General features: G+C 47.2%; 1 protein-coding gene across 1 annotated transcript; it reads right to left on the reverse strand.

Moving 5' to 3' along the window:
• Window positions 1-468: 468 nt before the first annotated feature.
• Window positions 469-8952, reverse strand: PLPBP (pyridoxal phosphate binding protein). The gene is made up of 8 exons (XM_055567099.1): window positions 8770-8952; window positions 7169-7276; window positions 7043-7078; window positions 6484-6559; window positions 5813-5947; window positions 3853-3995; window positions 3321-3419; window positions 469-1779 (listed from the first exon to the last, which is right to left on the reverse strand). The coding sequence occupies exons 1-8, from the start codon at window positions 8866-8868 to the stop codon at window positions 1648-1650; spliced, it is 828 nt and encodes a 275-aa protein (XP_055423074.1). The 5' UTR covers window positions 8869-8952; the 3' UTR covers window positions 469-1647.
• Between the last annotated feature and the right edge of the window lie 9222 nt (window positions 8953-18174).

Below are 18174 nucleotides of genomic sequence, written 5' to 3' on the forward strand. Positions count from 1 at the left end.
AGGAGATCCAACCAGTCAATCCTAAAGGAAATTAGTCCTGAATATTTATTGGAAAGACTGACGCTGAAGCTGAAGCTCCAATACTTTGGCCACCTGATGAGAAGAACCGACTCATTGGAAAAGACCCTGATGCTGGGAAAGATTGAGGGCAGGAGGAGAAGGGGACGACAAAGGATGAGATGGTTGGACGGTATCACCAACTCAATAAACTTGAGTTTGAGCAAGCTCTGCGAGTTGGTGATGGACAGGGAAGCCTGGTGTGCTGCAGTCCATGGGGTTGCAAAGAGTCGGACACGACTGAGTGACTGAACTGTGGCCTAAGGCGCACCATTCTCGTAAGCTGTGCAATGCCAGGATGGGTGTGGTGGCTTCCAGTTGGGTCCAATGCCCCCTCCTGTTAGACTCACTCACTACACCAGATCGTAGAAAATAAATCTTTTAATTGCTTTGTAATTAGCACAGAAGGTGTAATTCAAACTCACATTTTTATTTAATAGATGCTGAATTATCACATGAGAGCTTTGATTGAAACAGTATAGGAATCGTAATGGTTTAAGTTTTACAAAATTGCATTCTGCAGCATTATCATGGAGTTGTTTTCATACAATTAAAAGACTGGGGTTTGAATAAATACGAAAAACCCACCTAGAAAACAAACGATGACCCAGACTACAGCCATCTGTCGTGACTGCCCGAGAATTGTGCTTTCTGGGTTGTGAAGAGCTAGCTACACTACTGACAATCTAGAGCTGCAAAATCCTGGCTTATAAATACAGTCGGGGGGGGAAGCTATAAACGCGCCTAAAAAGTACTCCCAGGAATAGGACCCTCAAAGTCAAGTCTTGTTGAAACTGTGAGCCTGAACTGGCTTTGGGGGAAATCTTTAATTTCTGGCGAGCTACTGGAGATCCACTGGTGTTTGATATGAAATTACCACAGCAAGGACTGCAGTGGGGGGAAAAATTGCATCACTGGACTCTCATCACCACAGAGCCCTGGGTAAAAGCTCAAAGTCCTGTGTTTGGACGGGATGGTAGGAAGGCCCGAGGCCTGCTCATGGTAGTCACCCTGTAATTTTCAGGGTCATAGGGTGGTTGATGGATGATACAACTCTCATCGGCCACAATATGGGTGTGCAGGATTAACTCGAGCTGGGTCCTGAAGTTACCCAAACTGCCATCTGGAGTGAAGACCGATGTTAACTGGGTGGGATGGAAGCGGGGGGACAGAGACTATGCTGCTCCAGCGTGGCAGAGGTGACTGCTCTGTGGGGTCTGTACGGAGCTGGCAACAGGGATTTTCTATCCAAGTGGATGACGAGTGGGAATCCCTCTAACTGTGGCAATTACAGGCAACACCTGGGAAATGCATTCCTGGGCAAAGTTCAAGCCTGAACTCGACTCCTGGCCCTGGCCTAGGCATCTGATCTGCAGAAACGTCTGGATTCTTCAAATCCAGTCCAAAGCCACTGCTTGCAGTGAGCTTCCTGTGTCAGACACTAGGTAAGACGCTTCCCAGCCACACACATTGCCCTGGGCATGCTTTTGTCAGGTCCCCAGGAGGGCGTGGTGGTACGGTGACTTGGGGCCCCTGGAAGGTGGAGGCCCAGGTGAGCGCACAGTGAGTCCTCCTGGATCCGGCTTCGGGTCAGTGTGCCTGGGCCATCTCCTCCGGGGCCTTCAGCTCTGCTGCGGGCTTGTCTGGGGCCATTTTCTTGGAATAATCTCGCTCTCCAAAAATGGTGCTTCCGATGCGGACGTTGGTAGATCCCACTTCAATCTGTGGGGAAGAAGAAGGGGTTAAGTTTAAAAAAATAATGAGATGTAGCAGATGCAGCTGAAGGACTGTGGGGCAGTGGTCTACCCAAAGGGGTGTTTACGAAGTACGTAAGGCGAGACTGCAGAGACTGGGGAAGGCGACTGGCACTTAGTGGGGTGGGCGACAGGGGTGGCAGCCATGCGGGGTGGCCCACACACCCTTCTCATATGCTGGGGTTTCAGAGATGAGCAACCCTCCCTGTGAGTGAGCGAGCACAGGATCGAATTCCATTTTATGTAGAAACACCAACCTTATAGCAGAAAGTGAAGAGGAACTAAAAAGCCTCTTGATGAAAGTGAAAGTGGAGAGTGAAAAAGTTGGCTTATAGCTCAACATTCAGAAAACGAAGATCATGGCATCCGGTCCCATCACTTCATGGGAAATAGATGGGGAAACAGTGGAAACAGTGTCAGACTTTATTTTTTTGGGCTCCAAAATCACTGCAGATGGTGATTGCAGCCATGAAATTAAAAGACGCTTACTCCTTGGAAGGAAAGTTATGACCAACCTAGACAGCATATTCAAAAGCAGAGACATTACTTTGCCAACAAAGGTTCGTCCAGTCAAGGCTATGGTTTTTCCTGTGGTCATGTATGGATGTGAGAGATGGACTGTGAAGAAGGCTGAGTGCCGAAGAATTGATGCTTTTGAAATGTGGTGTTGGAGAAGGCTCTTGAGAGTCCCTTGGACTGCAAGGAGATCCAACCAGTCCATTCTGAAGGAGATCAGCCCTGGGATTTCTTTGGAAGGAATGATGCTAAAGCTGAAACTCCAGTACTTTGGCCACCTCATGCGAAGAGTTGACTCATTGGAAAAGACTCTGATGCTGGGAGGGATTGGGGGCAGGAGAGGGACAACAGAGGATGAGATGGCTGGATGGCATCACTGACTCGATGGACGTCAGTCTGGGTGAACTCCGGGAGTTGGTGATGGACAGGGAGGCCTGGCGTGCTTCGATTCATGGGGTCGCAGAGAGTTGGATGTGACTGAACTGAACTGAATATACTCTATCTTCCAATCCTGCAACTACTGTAGATCCAGAGGAAAGTTTTACAGTGTGGTTCTTGGAACCTGATCACATTAGCCTCCACTCTGGAAGATGGTGTATGTGAGTTGCTAACACAGCACATCTATCAGTGTGTGCTCAGAGCTGCTGCATCCTGGGGGATCTCTGCGTACGATCAGACACTTCGTCAGGACTCGGTGTCATATGACCACGCCCAAGCATGAACACAGGGAAATGCCTTTTTAAAAAGCTGCAGTTTAATTTCTTTCGATTTTCCTTTAGATCCCACTTAGGGAATTAAACTGAGTTGTTGTATTTTTTTTTTTTTAATGAGGTGTCAAGCTATAATTTCTATACAGTTCATTTGAAAAAAAAGAAGGGGCCGGGGACGTCAGCATGGGTGAGAGACACTGCCGCGTGGTGCCTCGATGCGACAGCTAGGCGTTGCCTTTGGACCCGTCCTGCAGGCACCCGAGGGCGCCCGGGACATACTCACCGCGTGCTGGAAGTCCACGGACATGCCCATGCTCAGCTCCACCTGCTCGGGGGGGGCGCCCAGCTTTTTGCACAGCTCCTCCCGGAGGGACAGCAACACCTGACGGGGAGACAAGTGTGATGCCATTTTACCCCTGCCTTCTCCGAGGATGGCTGAGAGGGGCCGAATCTCAACACCTCTGACAGAAACTACTTTATTCCTCATGGCTTTGAGGCCTGTCAAAATCACCAGAAATCACTGGAAGGGTTTGTAGCGAGCTCTCCTACTTTCAAGAAAACTGTCACTCGTTGGAGAGGAAGCCGGAGCTCGTTTTCTCTGAAGACCGTGTGTCAGGCAGGTTCAGACTGAGTGGAGAACGGTCTGTGGGGGTTCGGGGGACCTGTTCCCGTTTTCCGTATGAGGAGAGTTTAAGGAGTGGGTTATCAAGTAACATGACAAGACATGTCTGCAAAGTCTGTGGAGCTGACGACAGCAGCCAGCCCCGGATACCCTCAGTGGACGTGAGTACCGCCCCCACCCCGGGCCCGAGTACCTGGAAGTCTGGGTTCGGTCCTTGACTAAGATCATGCCCGAAGCTCCCGATGGTCATCAGCCCCACGAACTCCAGGCTGGGGCACTTGGCGTTGATGTGTTCCACCAGGGCTGCTGTCTCTGCAGGGGGCAGGCCGTGTTTGCCTTCACAAGAGACAGAAGACCGAGAGGTTCTAGGAAGCCAGAGGAACACCGTTCCCTAGGACAGGGGAGGCGACTCTCAGGCAAGAGGACTTCTTGGGAGAACTTGTCCTCAAGACTGAAATGGTGACTGAAATGGTGAGATGTCTGTCTGTGTTGCTCCCCTTCTGACCCGGTCCTGAGTGTCTCAAGGGAAGAGCTATAAACTGGATTCTCTTTATTCTGTTTCAGCATCTGAAGACAGCTAGAGTAGAGGGAAAAGGAAAAAAAAAAAAAACACCCAAAACACTGCTTTTCTTCAAATAGAAAGAAAAAAAAATTAATCTAAAAAAAAAAAATTATCTGGAACTTTCCTGGCGGTTCAGTGGTTAAGATTATGTGCTTCCAGTGTGAGGGCGGGGGGAAGCCATCGGGTTTGATATCCCTGGTCAGGGAACTAAGATACTGCGTGTTGGGTGTGCGGTGGAGCCAAAACATTTAAAAAGAAAAACAGAAAAACACCAAGAAGATGCACATTGCCCAAATGCCAGATTAACCAGAGAATTATTTTTCCAAATCTGGTACTTCTACGGTTTCATTAATTTATTAGTGGAATTGTAAAAACAAATAAAAATGAAGTACATATCATATAGTTTTGACTAGAACTTCGCAAAATTTACCTGATCTTGCTCATTAAAAAAACAGAGAAGGATTCTGTAGCAAAACATTACTTGTTATGCAGGTATGAGGACAGATTCTGTCCTTCCCTCATTTAACAAAGAGAGATGCTAGTAACACTCCAATCTTTAATTAGGGCAAATGAGGAAATGCTGTAATGGACTCCATCTGGAATCCGTTTCAGGTTTACCTATCAGGATCAAGTAACGTATAATCTAGGTGCACGTACAGATAATGCTGATTGTTAAGATTTAGTGAATGCTTATGTACCAGGCGCACACGCCACGTCCCTACAGTTTTTTATTTAATGCAGCAGCTCTGTGAAGTAAGTGCTCTCACTCTCTCCATTCTAAAAAAAGAGGAGACTGAAGCTCTGGGAGGCTAAGGGCCTTTCTCAAGGCCACAGGGCCAGGAAGTGAGGAACTGGGACGTGGATCCCGGGAGCCTGACTCCAGGCCCCAGGCTTGTTCCTTCAGCCTAAGCTCTATCAGCAAACAACTGGTTTGTAAACACGGATTCTTAGCAAACAGCGAACAAGTAAGACGCACAGGGTCCTGTACCAACAGCTTTACCTCCATCTCCACACTCAAGCCTCGCAGCACCCTTGGAACTACCGCTCTGCTATCGCTGGCAGGTAAGGAAAGTGAAGGGTCGGAAGGTCAGGCACATCACTCAAGGTTCCAGCACTGGAGCGTGGTAGAGCTCAAACCCCAGGTCTGCCTGTTCCAGGCCCAGGCTCTGACTTCTGTGCTATACTGCTAACCCAAGCCTTGTCAAGATATTCCCTGACTGGTGCCCACAGTGGGTTTTGTTCGATTTTCTCCCAATAATGGAAACATGATTTGTTAAGGTTTGAGAAGTATTACACATGTAAATTCGCAATCTCTTTTGGGAGGGAGGGTGACCTCTGGGAATTTTCAGGATCAAAGTCACACAAGCCCCTTCTTGAGTCTCCTTGCTGGCCTCTTCAGAAACTAAGAACGCATTAAAGAATTAGACGTGGACTGGTTTGGAGGTCCTCGTGCCACCGAGACCCTACATACGACAGCTTATTGAACGGCCCTGCGAGTTCCTTCTGTGACCTACTGCATCGGGTGTTCAGGCCTGCCATCTGTCCTGCACTCCACCATATCCTAAGGGGAAAAAGTCTGCTGCTCACTTACTCGCCTCTCCGCTGGTGTTTATCTGGACCATAACCTTTAACCTTTCGGGGGAACCTTTTTTCTGCCACGCACTGTTCACTTTGTCCGCCAGCTTCACAGAATCGACCGTCTCCAGCATGGAGAGGTTAGGGACAGCTGTAACGAGAGGGAGGCGAGGTTATAGTAGCCACAACTGCTGAGCCTGTACGCCACACCAGGAGAAGCCACTGCAGCGAGGAGCCCATACAACAGAATGAAGAGTAGCCTCCGCCTGCAGCGACGAAGGCCCAGCACAGCCAAAAATAAATAGATAAAAAGAAAATTATGTTCATTACACAATAAAACGAACCTCAAACAAAAAAAAGGAAAAGGGCAAAAGTGTTTCCTGTGCTAGCCAAAAAATTTTTATGGGCTTCAATTCCTTCTCGTTTATTTCAAAAACCGCCCAAAAAATACATAATGTGTGCTAGGGTAGGTTTCCAAGTATATAATACCCAGCCAACTGTGAGTTCATTTTGTTCTTATCATGATGTTTCCCTTTAATCAAGAACTAAGATTTCTTTCCCAAAAGAATCCCTGAAGCATAAATGGTGACTGAGGGATAATCTAAAACATTTCCTCTTCCACAGAAGGGACTGTATGTGATACAATGATGGAAAAACTGTGTCTTCATATTTAGAGTTTTATCTTACCCATCAGTTTGTTGACATTCTGTTTCTGTAGATGGCCAATGAAGTGCCATTTGATCTCAGGACACGAAGACAGAATCTGAACAGAAAGAGGTGGTTGAGTTTAACTCATAGTCTGTGGAGGGCTTGTCAACTCACACACTTCGCATGTTCCTGTCTCACCTTTCCCATCTAAGCAATTAACCACTATTGCATCTTCAGTCAGGCCCTTAAAGACACTTAGAGAAAAACTGAAGGCTTCTATTTCTCTTCCTTGTTCCTGTCAACTCTCCCCTTCTTTCAGATACTTCCCCTTGAGAAGAAACTGATTAAAGCTTTCAAATCTCAAAAGGATCCAAGGTTACAGCAAGCTTCTAAAATTACCATCTTTAAAAAAGCCACAAAGGAGAAAACGACAGCGTTGAGAGAGAAAATCTAGATGAGAAATATTTGGGGCTCACGGCGAACGCAGGCATTTCTACCATCAGCCTGACCTCCTGCTCTGAAACTCAACTACCAAGGTGGGTCTAATTTCCAACTGAACAGTCAAGATTTAGATACAAAGAATTCAGATTCCACTTACTTGAGGATTTGATGCTTTTTCAAGCAGTTCCTGAACCTACAGGGTAAAAAACAGAGTAAGTCAGAAGCCTGGCACATCCGACTCTTCTGAGAGCAGCTTACAGGCAGGAAAAGGGCCCTCACATACATAGTTCTCCCCGAAAGTGCGTTGCCCGTGACTGTAGGCCTCTATCACCATGTCCGCAGGTTTCGTTTTGCTGACTGCTACTAGCCGGGGCTGGATGGCTGGGAGATCCTGGCAAGAGGAAAAGAGCCAGATGAGTCACTGTTTGGACTTATTATCCTGATAAGTCCTGTAGGACATCCTGTAGGATGGATCGGCAGAGATCTTTACTTGGCATTTGATAAGATCCACTTTTCCAATACAGCAAGGCTATCAGTATCAAATAATGTTGATGAAATGTCTTTTGTATGCATGGCATCTAAATCTAATATGTTAGCCACATTAATATCTAGCAGAGCAGAAGGGACTACCCTGGTGGTCCAGGGGTTAAGAGTCTGTGCTTTCAGGGGGCGTGGGTTTGATCCCTGGTCAGGGAACTTAGATCTCACATGCTGCATTGCATGGCCAAAAAATAAATACATGTAAAAACTAAATAAAAAAAAAAATCTAGCAGAACACCTTTCTCTCTCAGGAGAGCTGGGAAGGTAAGTAAAAGCTTTATTTGCTAGGAGTGTGGTCTTTAACCAATATTACCAGTATCATCTGGGTCCCCTCCTGACCCACTGGGTCTGAATCTCAGATTGGAGTCTGAGAATCTGCTTTAAAACAAACTCTTCAGCTGACTCTTGCATGGCAAGGTTGGAGGTTTAAGAATCACTTAGTTAAGAAAAGGCATCAATCTCTGACTAGAAGGGAGGCCACTTCCAGCTCCTAAAACCCCAAGGTCAACAGTTTTGGAAACTCATTGTGATCCTGGGGTAGCTATCAATACTGCCTCTCAGAAGCAGCCTTAGGGTAACTCTGCAATTTATGTGGCAGAACCAGTGGCAGAGGGGCATCCCTGGTGATCCAGTGGTTAAGAATCCGCCTTCCAATGGAAGTTCCATCTCTCATCAGGGAACTAAGATCCCCCATGCCTTGGGGCAATTAAGCCCACCTCACAACTAGAGACAAGGGGGCGTGCCACAACGAAGATCCTGGGTGGTGCAACTAAGACCTGATGCAGCCAAATAAATGAAATATTGAAAAAAAAAAAAAAAGAAAGAAAGAAAGAAAAGAAACAGTGGCAAAACTGAAGCTTCCCTCCCTTAGTCGGTAAAGAATCCACCTACAATGAAGGAGACCCGGGTTCGATTCCTGGGTTGGGAAGACCCCTTGGAGAAGGAAATGGCACACACGTGACCCCCGGCAGACCTGGCCTCCTTTGGGTGCACCTGTAGTGGGCATCTTCCCCTGCAGTCTCTGAATACAGGCCTGGCCCCTCTCCCCTCCGCCAAGGCTGCTGACCCCTACCACGAAGCAGGCTGGACAATGGTCGCGCTGCCTAGAGACTGGTCATTTTCCTGGGATCGCTAACCTTCAGAAAATCTGACAGGAGCTGGGGAACCCCCTTAGCCTTCGCTAGCTTTTTGGGGGGCTCTGCAGCTTGCGCCAATGCCAAGGCAGCGGGCAGGTCCCGCCCCTCCAGGAGACCCCTCTGCGTCACTGTGACGACCCGTTCCCACGCAGGTGTCCCCCTTTCTCGGCGCGGCCGCCCACAGTCCCCGCGCGGTCCCCTTCCTCACCCGCGGCCGCCGCGCCACCGCCTGCTGCACGCGCTCGTTCACTGCTCGCAGAGCGAAGCCGATCCCCAGCTCCGCCGACATGCTGCCAGCTTTCCACATCCCCCAGGGACCAACGTGGAGCCCCGGGCCCGCGAAACCCTGGCAGAGACCCCTTCCGGTCCCGCCCAGCGCGGGTTTCCGTGAGGCCCAATCACCACTAAGCACCGAGTCGTTTTAGCCAATCGCCAGCGCGGGGTGGGACGGAGGTGGTGATGCGGCCAGTCCCGCCCCCCGGCGACGCCATCTTGGGGAGGTCGCCTCTGAGGCCCTGCGAGGCTCTTGGGTGCCGCTGGCGTCCTTCCTGGTGCCGCCGCCCCCTCCGCCCCGCCGCCCCCGCCGCCCCGCCGCCCGCCCCCGCGGAAGCCGGGAGGTGCAGAGAACCTAGTGTGCTACCGAGGTCTTACTCCTCCATCGGGGAGACGTGACTTTTATCTCAGATGATTCTTGGGAGGAACCGTTAAGAGAGAGAAAGCTGTTACTAAAGAACTTGGCAGGATTTACATGCATGGCTGTTTTCCTTTGGTTATCCTTCAACTCAGTGCTGCCCACTGTAAGCCACATATGTAATTTAAATTTTTCGAATAGGCACACAAAAAGTACATTTGTCCTCTAAAGATGTACAAGTTGAGAGTTGCATATTTATTTGAGGCAAGATGAGGTGCCCAGGAGGCGGCAGCTCAGCTGAGCTGCTGCTGCTGCTGCTGCTAAGTCGCTTCAGTCGTGTCCGACTCTGCGACCCCAGAGGGCAGCCCACCATGCTCCCCGGTCCCTGGGATTCTCCAGGCAAGAACACAGGAGTGGGTTGCCATTGCCTTCTCCCGGATAGCTGAGGGACTGCTCCAAAGAGGTAGTGGGGGAAGGTCAATATATAAGATTTTGATGCAGGGGAAATTCAGTGCAATCACTTTGTACGAGTTTTTCCCCCTAGTCAGGAGGATCTGATGCCACCATGAAGGGATTTTGTGCTTTCCTAGATAAGAGGAGATGCAAGGATCAGGATCATAAAACCTGTTCCTGAAATATCCACCTATATAAAGACCTGTGCCATCAGATTCCCTGGAGCACAGAGTACCTCACTCCACCCTGAACTCCCTCATCGGGTGCTGAAGGTCAACAGCTGCTTGCATCTCATCATATCTAGAAGAGCACTAAATCCCTTCATGATGACAACAGATACTGGCTGAATATCTTTTGTAAAATGAGCGCTTAATTGTATTGAACTCCACCTTCGACAAAATCTTAAATATTGAGCTTCCCTCACTGCCTCTTGGGAGCAGTCTCTCAGAGCTATCCGAGGTACTGCCTCCCAGGCTGCAGTCCTCAATTTGCCCCAAATATAACTCAACTTGTAGCTCTAAAGTTGTGCATGTCTTTTAGTTGACAATCACAACCCTTAGAAAGTCAAGTTACCCTAATCTGGAGCGACTGTATTAGACAGACATTCCTAAAGCATAATTATTCTTAATACAGTTTATCTAACAGCTCATTGTTGCTGTTCAGTCGTTAAGTCCTTAAGTATCCGACTCTTTGCCACCCTATGGACTGCAGCACACTAGGCTTCCCTGTCCATCACCAACTCCCGGAGCTTGCTCAAACTCATGTCCATCAAGTCAGTGATGCCATCCAACCATCTCATCTGTTATCCCCTTCTCCTCCTGCCTTCAGTCTTTCTCAGCATCAGGGTCTTTTCCAATGAGTCAGTTCTTCGCATCAGGTGGCCAAAATATTGGAGCTGCAGCTTCAGCATCAGTCCTTCCAATGAATATTCAGGACTGATTTCCTTTAGGATTGACTGGTTGGATCTCCTTGCAGTCCAAGGGATTCTCAAAAGTCTTCCCCAACACCACAGTTCAAAAGCATCAATTCTTTGGCCCTCAGCTTTCTTTATGGCCCAACTCTCACATCCACACGACTACTGGAAAAACCATAACTTTGAGTAGATGGACCTTTGTTGGCAAAGAGACGTACAAATAGATTCAAAAGATATTTCACAGCTCTGTTTTCCAAACTTAGTTGTGAATCAGATATCACAATATAAAACTCACTAGTTGTGAATAACAGTTGGAGCAAAAATTTTTTTTAATGCTTCCTTCCCTTTTTTTCTCTTTTGGTTTCAGGAATTAGATGGTCTAAATAAGTGATCCAGAGAGCTCTGGTCTCAAGACATAGGAGGAGTTTTACCTCAGAGCAAGAGATAATTTCTTCAAGCTTTCTCTGGAGTCTAAAGAATATTGTGACCATACTGTCAAAAATCATCTTTTTTTTGGCCACTTGATGCGAAGAGTCACCTGATGACTCATTGGAAAAGACCCTGATGCTGGGAAAGATTGAAGGCAGGAGAAGGGGACAACAGAGGATGAGATGGTTGGATGGCATCACTGACTCAATGGACATGAGTTTAAGCAAGCTCCACACTCTGTGGTCATAGTTTTATAGCCAAAATTTAGACCAGAGAGTGGTCAAATTGGCTCTGATAACAAGGGCAGATTGGTCCCAGCAGGGATTGTCCTTCTTGGGAAGTGGGGTTCTTAGTTTGATCAGCCCAAGGCTGTTGATTATAGGAGAAAACTCTGGAGATAAGGGAACTTGGGTCCATTTTCCTAGCCTGTGTCAATAAAGAGCTAATATTTTTAGGCCATTTTTCTTGTCATTGAATCATAGCTAGGGTGACCACTCATTAAAAATTTTTTTCCCAAGGGGTTCCCAGGTGGAGTGTGGAACCTTAGACGAAGTGCTTCCCACATTAGCTCGAGAAGTTTGTACCAGATGTTTGCATGCTCAAACCAAACCAAACCAGAACCTCACCTGCCAGGGATCACACTCTAAATAAAACAAAAGGCAAAGAGATGCCCAGAAATCAAAAGCCAAGTGACAAGAGAGTTCCCAAAAGATGGTAAAGTGATGCCCAGAAATCAGAAGTTAAATGGCATAAATGCCAACGTGACTTTCCAGCCTCACTCGACCTGCGACCTGGCAGAGGCAGTGCTAGCAGCCCTAATTTTTAGTTCTGATACAGTTTCAAGCAATTTCTTGTGGTTCGTGCATTCTCAGTCATGTCTGACTCTGTGATCCTATGGACTGTAGCCCACCGGGCTCCTCTTGTCCATGGAATTCTCCAGGCAAGAATATTGGAGTGGGTTGCCATGCCCCTGTCAACTACAAATTAGCACTTACCAAGAGCATTGCCGGAGAAGGCAATGGCACCCCACTCCAGTACTCTTGCTTGGAAAATCCCATGGACAGAGGAGCCTGGTAGGCTGCAGTCCATGGGGTCGCTAAGAGTCAGATACGACTGGGCAACTTCACTTTCACGCATTGGTGAAGGAAATGGCAACCCACTCCAGTGTTCTTGCCTGGAGAATCCCAGGGACGGGGGAGCCTGGTGGGCTGCCGCCTCAGGGGTCGCACAGAGTTGGACACGACTGAAGCGACTTAGCAGCAGCAAGAGCATTGCCAACGAGTGAACAACAAAGGTGTTTGCCATCTGCCTCTAAGGAGATTGAACCTCATGCTGCTACAGCTGTTGACCTTCAACAACCCTGGAGGGAGTTCAGGGTGGAGTTTAGGCACTCTGCTCCAGGGAATCTGGTGGGACAGGTCTTTAAATAGTTGGCTGTTTTTCGTAACAGATTTTATGATTTCAGTCCTTTCATCGTCTCATATCTAGAGAAGCACTGAATTCCTTCATAGTGACATCAGATCCTCATAACTAAAAAAAAAAAAAAACCGTTCGTAAAATGAGTGCTTCATGGTATTAAACTCCCCCTTCACCAAAACCTTATATATTGACTTCCCCCATTGCCGCTTTAGAGCAGTCTCTCAGAGCTATCTGAGTTGCTGCTTCTCGGGCTGCAGTCCTCATTTTGCCCCAAATAAAATTTAACTTGAAACTCTCAAGTTGTACATCTTTTTTTTGTCAATAACCTCCTCCAGGGGATCTTCTTGATGTGGGGATCCAACCCATGACTTCTGGATCGCCTGCATTGCAGGCCAATCCTTTTCTGCTGAGCTACAGGGGAAGTTGGTTTCCTTCAAAAATGTTACTCTATCATTTCCTCTTTTAGCAACTTCTAGATATCAGTCAAGGTAAGCAGGGCCAGCCGTTTCTAATTGTGTGCGCTAAAGTATCAATTTTGAGATATCAAAAGAGCCCCAATTTAGCCATTTTAGGTTGAGATCTCTTTTAGGTATAATTTCCCCGGTTAACTGCTGCTGCTGCTGCTAAGCCGCTTCAGTCGTGTCCGACTCTGTGCGACCCCTGAGACGGCAGCCCACCAGGCTCCCCCGTCCCTGGGATTCTCCAGGCAAGAACACTGCAGTGGGTTGCCATTTCCTTCTCCAATGCATGAAAGTGAAAAGTGAAAGTGAAGTCGCTCAGTCGTGTCCGACTCTCAGCGACCCCATGGACTGCAGCCTACCATGCTCCTCTGTCCGTGGGATTTTCCAGGCAAGAGAGCACCCCACTCCAGTACTCTTGCCTGGAAAATCCCCGGTTAACTAGGTACTTGCAAGTATGCGCACCATATGTATTGCATGTGAATCTGGTTGGAGTGTTAGTCAGTGGTTGGTTTTCTGGTGCCCCTCGTTTCTGTTTCTGAGAGATCCTGTTTCCCACTTTAAGTTCATCAGGGATAAAAGTGAGAGATCCTGTTTCCCACTTTAAGTTCATCAGGGATAAAAGTCACTAGTGAAATTGTGTAGTGGGCCCGTGTGCTTCTTGTGAGCTTAACTCCCCCAGGAGTCACCCCAGAGTCGTTTCTGCCGTGTTACATGTCTCGATTCTGCCTCCAGCAGTCTAAGACCACTGTGGCTGCTCAGATGGCTGGATGGTCAGTTCTTATGTGTCACCTCTGGACGAGCAAGTAATTTAATTAGTGGGTGGGTTTCCTTATGGGACCACTGCATGATATGAGGACTAGGCCTCCACCATCCCCATAAATTTCTCAGTCTCCTGAGAAAAGCGCAACCAGCCAAGAGGAGTCTTGTTCCTTTTTTTCACAGCAAAGCTCTCATACATTCTCATTTGTATCCCGACAGATTCTATAAAGGCAGTCGAATTGAGGTAGTCAGATCAGACTCTTATCTCACCACTCATCCAAGACCACTTAGTCCCCTACAAAGGAGTGACCTCGGCATCTTTCAGCTGAGCCCTGGGTATTCCTCGATTTTTTTTTCAGTCGAGCAACCCCCTCCCCCATACACACACCCAGTACCTTTCCACTGGGTGGGAATTTCTCGGTATCTTTCAGCCGAGCCCCACTCATGTCTAGACCATGAGTGGGTAAGCCCCGGATGTTTCACCGGCTCCCCGCTCCCCCATATCTTTCTGTCACGCGAGTGTATGTTCCTTGGTTCTTTGTCTCATCACAACAAAGATTTGGAGCGATGGACATTAAAGCCCTCGGCGCATCACAGCTCTCAGTTCTTGGACAAACCGTGCTACAGCTCTTAGGCAAATCAGTGTTACAGCTCCATTTTATTTAGAAGATAGCAGGAGAATCCAAGACTCAAAGAGAAGAGAGTGGAGGAGTGCGTGGGGAGGGAGAGAGAGAGAGTGAGAGAGGGAGAGTGAGTCCGAGAGAAAGCGCTTTGGCTCCTCCTTTTATATGTTTTTCCTCCACCTGGGCCTGCCCTATGCAAATTGGGCTTAGCCAGGAGTGCTGTTTGTTCTGCCTGAAGTCTTCACTCTGGTCCTCGGACCTTCCTTTGACCTTCCTTGTCTTTTAGCCACCGCCATTTTGGACTCCTTTTCCCTATTCTACCTACCTAACATTTCCAACTTGGAGGGGGCAGGTAACCTGCTCCACTGCCAAATGAAACTCAGCATCTCAACCAATATGTGAGATTTGAGAACCAGGAGAGACTTCCCCAAATTTGTTTGGATTCCCCTAGGAGGCGGATGGGTGCAAGGGGCCGCTGCTGGAACCAAAGCTCCAGTTCCTCGTGGAGTCCAGGCCAAGGAAGGAAGTCCACTCTGGGTCACTTTGTCAGTTGCCCTAACTGTTGACTTAAAAAAAGGATGCACAACATGAAAGTGTTGTGTTAACTCGCAACATGAGAGTTGCGAGTTAAGTTTTGTTTGGGGTAAAATGCGGACTGCAGTCTGGGAGGCAAGCACTTCAGATACCTCTGTAGAGCAGTCTTGCAGAGCTGAGATGATGCCTCCCCGACTGCAGTCTGCATTTTGCCACAAATAAAACTTAACTGGCAACTCTCACTCTGTGTGTCTTTTTTAAGTCGATACATTTTACATAGTTCAGAAAATCCAAAGTAAGGTTTCAATATGTAACCAATAGAAAATGAGATGTTTGGATTCTTTCTTATTGTACTTAATTTACAAATGCCAGTATGTAGTTAGGACTTAAGGCTCAGATCTGACTGTCCACACTGCAGTCTCCCCAGTGGCAGGAGCCAGCTTCTGGGAGGAGGGCCCAGACAGCTTCAGACAGTCCAGCCTGGGCCCCGCACACATTCAGCCTATTTTTTAGGGCTGTGTGTCCACATCTGGGCCATATGAAAGTCACAGACAGGATGAGGCGCCAAGTAACACAGAAGTTGACTCCATAAAATACTAAGTTTAGTAGTTGGATGATGAAATGCTAGGTGCTTTGGGCAAGTAGAAAGAGATGGATTTTGTTAAGGAAAATACTCTTGGCTGTATGGCTAGACTGTTGCAAGATTCTCAAACATTAATTCAGCTTAATGAATGAGATGCTATTTTATTGGAGAAGGGTCTAAAATTTGCTCTCCAGGTTGTCTTGTGACTGGGCTTACCTTGAGCCTTCTGGAAAGAAAGGGCAACATTCATTCTTCTCTCACTGTCTTCCTGGACCCTGGGAGACTAAGATAGTTTCACGTCTGCTCTGGGAAAATTACTTTGAACAAAACCTAGGGTCCCTGTCATCAAGGACTTCTTTTGGGGACGTTTCCATTTACCAGGTACACAAAACTGGGTTTTCTGTAAACTGGGGTTGCAGTAAATGTGTTCAAGTAACATGTCTCTGGACTTGATAATTTCTCCTCCTGCCAGAGTGATAAAAATTAAAACATGACTAGCCCTTCATGGGAGAAGGCAATGGCACCCCACGCCAGTACTATTGCCTGGAAAATCCCATGGATGGAGGAGCCTGGTAGGCTGCAGTCCATGGGGTCGCTAAGAGTCGGACACGACAGAGCAACTTCACTTTCACTATCCATTTTCATGCATTGGAGAAGGAAATGGCAACCCACTCCAGTGTTCTTGCCTGGAGAATCCCATGGACGGAGAAGCCTGGTGGGCTTCAGTCCATGGGGTCGCACAGAGTCAGACACGACTGAAGCGACTTAGCAGCAGCAGCAGCCCTTCACAGTGTGAATATACTCATAGATGCTTGTTGTAGAGACGCAAAGTTGGAAGGTGCTAGCCAGCAGTCAGTGGTGGGAGGAGCAAGATTAAACGGTGATGAGGGTTATGGTGAAGGGTTGTATGGAGGAAGGATTGGGTGAGCATAACACACTTAAATGGATATGCTTTTTATCACAAAATTTTGGGGGGATGTTCTGGGTCTTTGTTGTGGTGTGTGAGCTTAGTTGGCATGTAGCATGTGGGATCTTTGTTCCCTGACCAGGGATTGAACCACCCTGCATAGCAAAGTGGATTCTTAACCACTGGACCACCATGGAAGTTGAAGATATGCTTTTTAGAAAACATTTTAAAAACCATAAATACTCAACAGACCGGGTGATAGGTCATTATGACAATAAGTAGAAGAATCTTCAGTTAATAGGTCGGGTCTTTGAACTGCAAGGTCAGCCTCCCCACCTCAATGGGGTATGTGAGTGTGGTTCCCCCAAAAGTATCAGAAGACTGATTTAAATTTTTGAGTTAAAGAAGAGAGTGGTGGCGAGCCTGGGTGGCAGCGGCACAAGGCTGACCCAAGTTGAATCTTGGTTTCATCACTAAACTGTGATCTTGGGTAAGCAACTGAACTTCTCAGTTTTTTGTGGATAAAAAGGAGTCCGTCTCGTCTTCAGAGTTGCCGTCAGGACCAGTCAAGGTGACCCATGACACAAGCTTAGCAGAGTGCCCCTCCAAGCGAGTGCTCAACGAACACGCGTCTCGCCCCTACACCTTATCCATTAGACAACCTTTACTGAGACATGTTCTCTGTAGAGGAACCGGAGGAGACCAAGGTGAGTAGGACAGGATTTCTTGCAGATTCATTTCTAAGGGACTTTTCATCTCTAACATTCTGTGACCTTGTAAAAACAGAAGTAAAGACAAAAAAGGATTGTAAAGACAAATGAGGATTCCAGTCCCATTATCGTTTCTTAAAAAAAAAAAAAAAAAACACAGCTGTACTTTTGAGTGAATTTTATTCCACCTTTTCCTCCTCTTTTTTTTGGTTTCTTCTCTTCCTCTTTTTGGGACATCGACCATCTAATTTAACCTTTCATTTTTCCCTACTATGTGACCCTTGAAAGTCACCTCATCACCAGTAACTGTCTTTAAATCACTCCAGTGGTTTGCAAGGACAAAGAGGAAAAGAGATTAGAAAATCAAATACCCAGAGAAACAGGTTTTATAAACAACTTTCTAAAAATCTAGTATACGTTCTCACCATAAATGCCATCAAGCTTTTAAAACATTCACCTCTGTAGTCTAAGGCCCTGAATTGTGGGGGAAAAAACACTTATGGATTTTAAAATTGTTTCCCTTTGAGTTTACTGTGATTCTTTTGGGAGGATTTAAAAAAAAGATAACATAATAAAAAAAGTTGTTGCTTGGTTACTTGACACTGAAGAGAAACGGACAAATAATGCCCGTGTTCCAGTTTAAATGAATTCAGTGAGAGAAGCCGTGACAGCAACCCCTCAGCAAACACGCTGTCACACGTGGCTTTTGAAATGGCAATACAGACTCTAGAACCCGAGGCGTGGGGAGGACCTTTAGAGACCATGTGGTCTTTCCTATGGTGAGGTGGACATTTAAACCATCCCAAACAGCATAGAATGGCCCCAATTTCTCAGGCCATCAGAGAAGACAATGCTGTCTGTGTTAATCTCTGGACTATGTGCAGATGACCGCTTCTCTGTTTCACATTTTGTTGTTGTTCAGTCGCTAAGTTGTGTGTCTGACACTTTCCAATTTTAGATAGTCTTCAGTAAAATCTTTTAAAATGCTCTATTCTGTGAGCCAATTTTCTCTTCTTTGGTCTCTGAGGAGCTAGAGAACACCAACTGACCATGATGCAACTTTTTTTTTTTTGGGACTCTCAGCATGTCATGTGGGATCTTAGTTCCCTGACCAGGAATTCAACCCAGGCCCCCTGCAGTGGAAACTTGGGGAGTTTTAACCACTGGACCACCAGGGAAGTTACCACTGCA

The sequence above is a fragment of the Bubalus kerabau genome, chromosome 2, assembly GCF_029407905.1.
Source record: "Bubalus kerabau isolate K-KA32 ecotype Philippines breed swamp buffalo chromosome 2, PCC_UOA_SB_1v2, whole genome shotgun sequence".
Classification (NCBI taxonomy): Eukaryota; Metazoa; Chordata; class Mammalia; order Artiodactyla; family Bovidae; genus Bubalus; species Bubalus kerabau.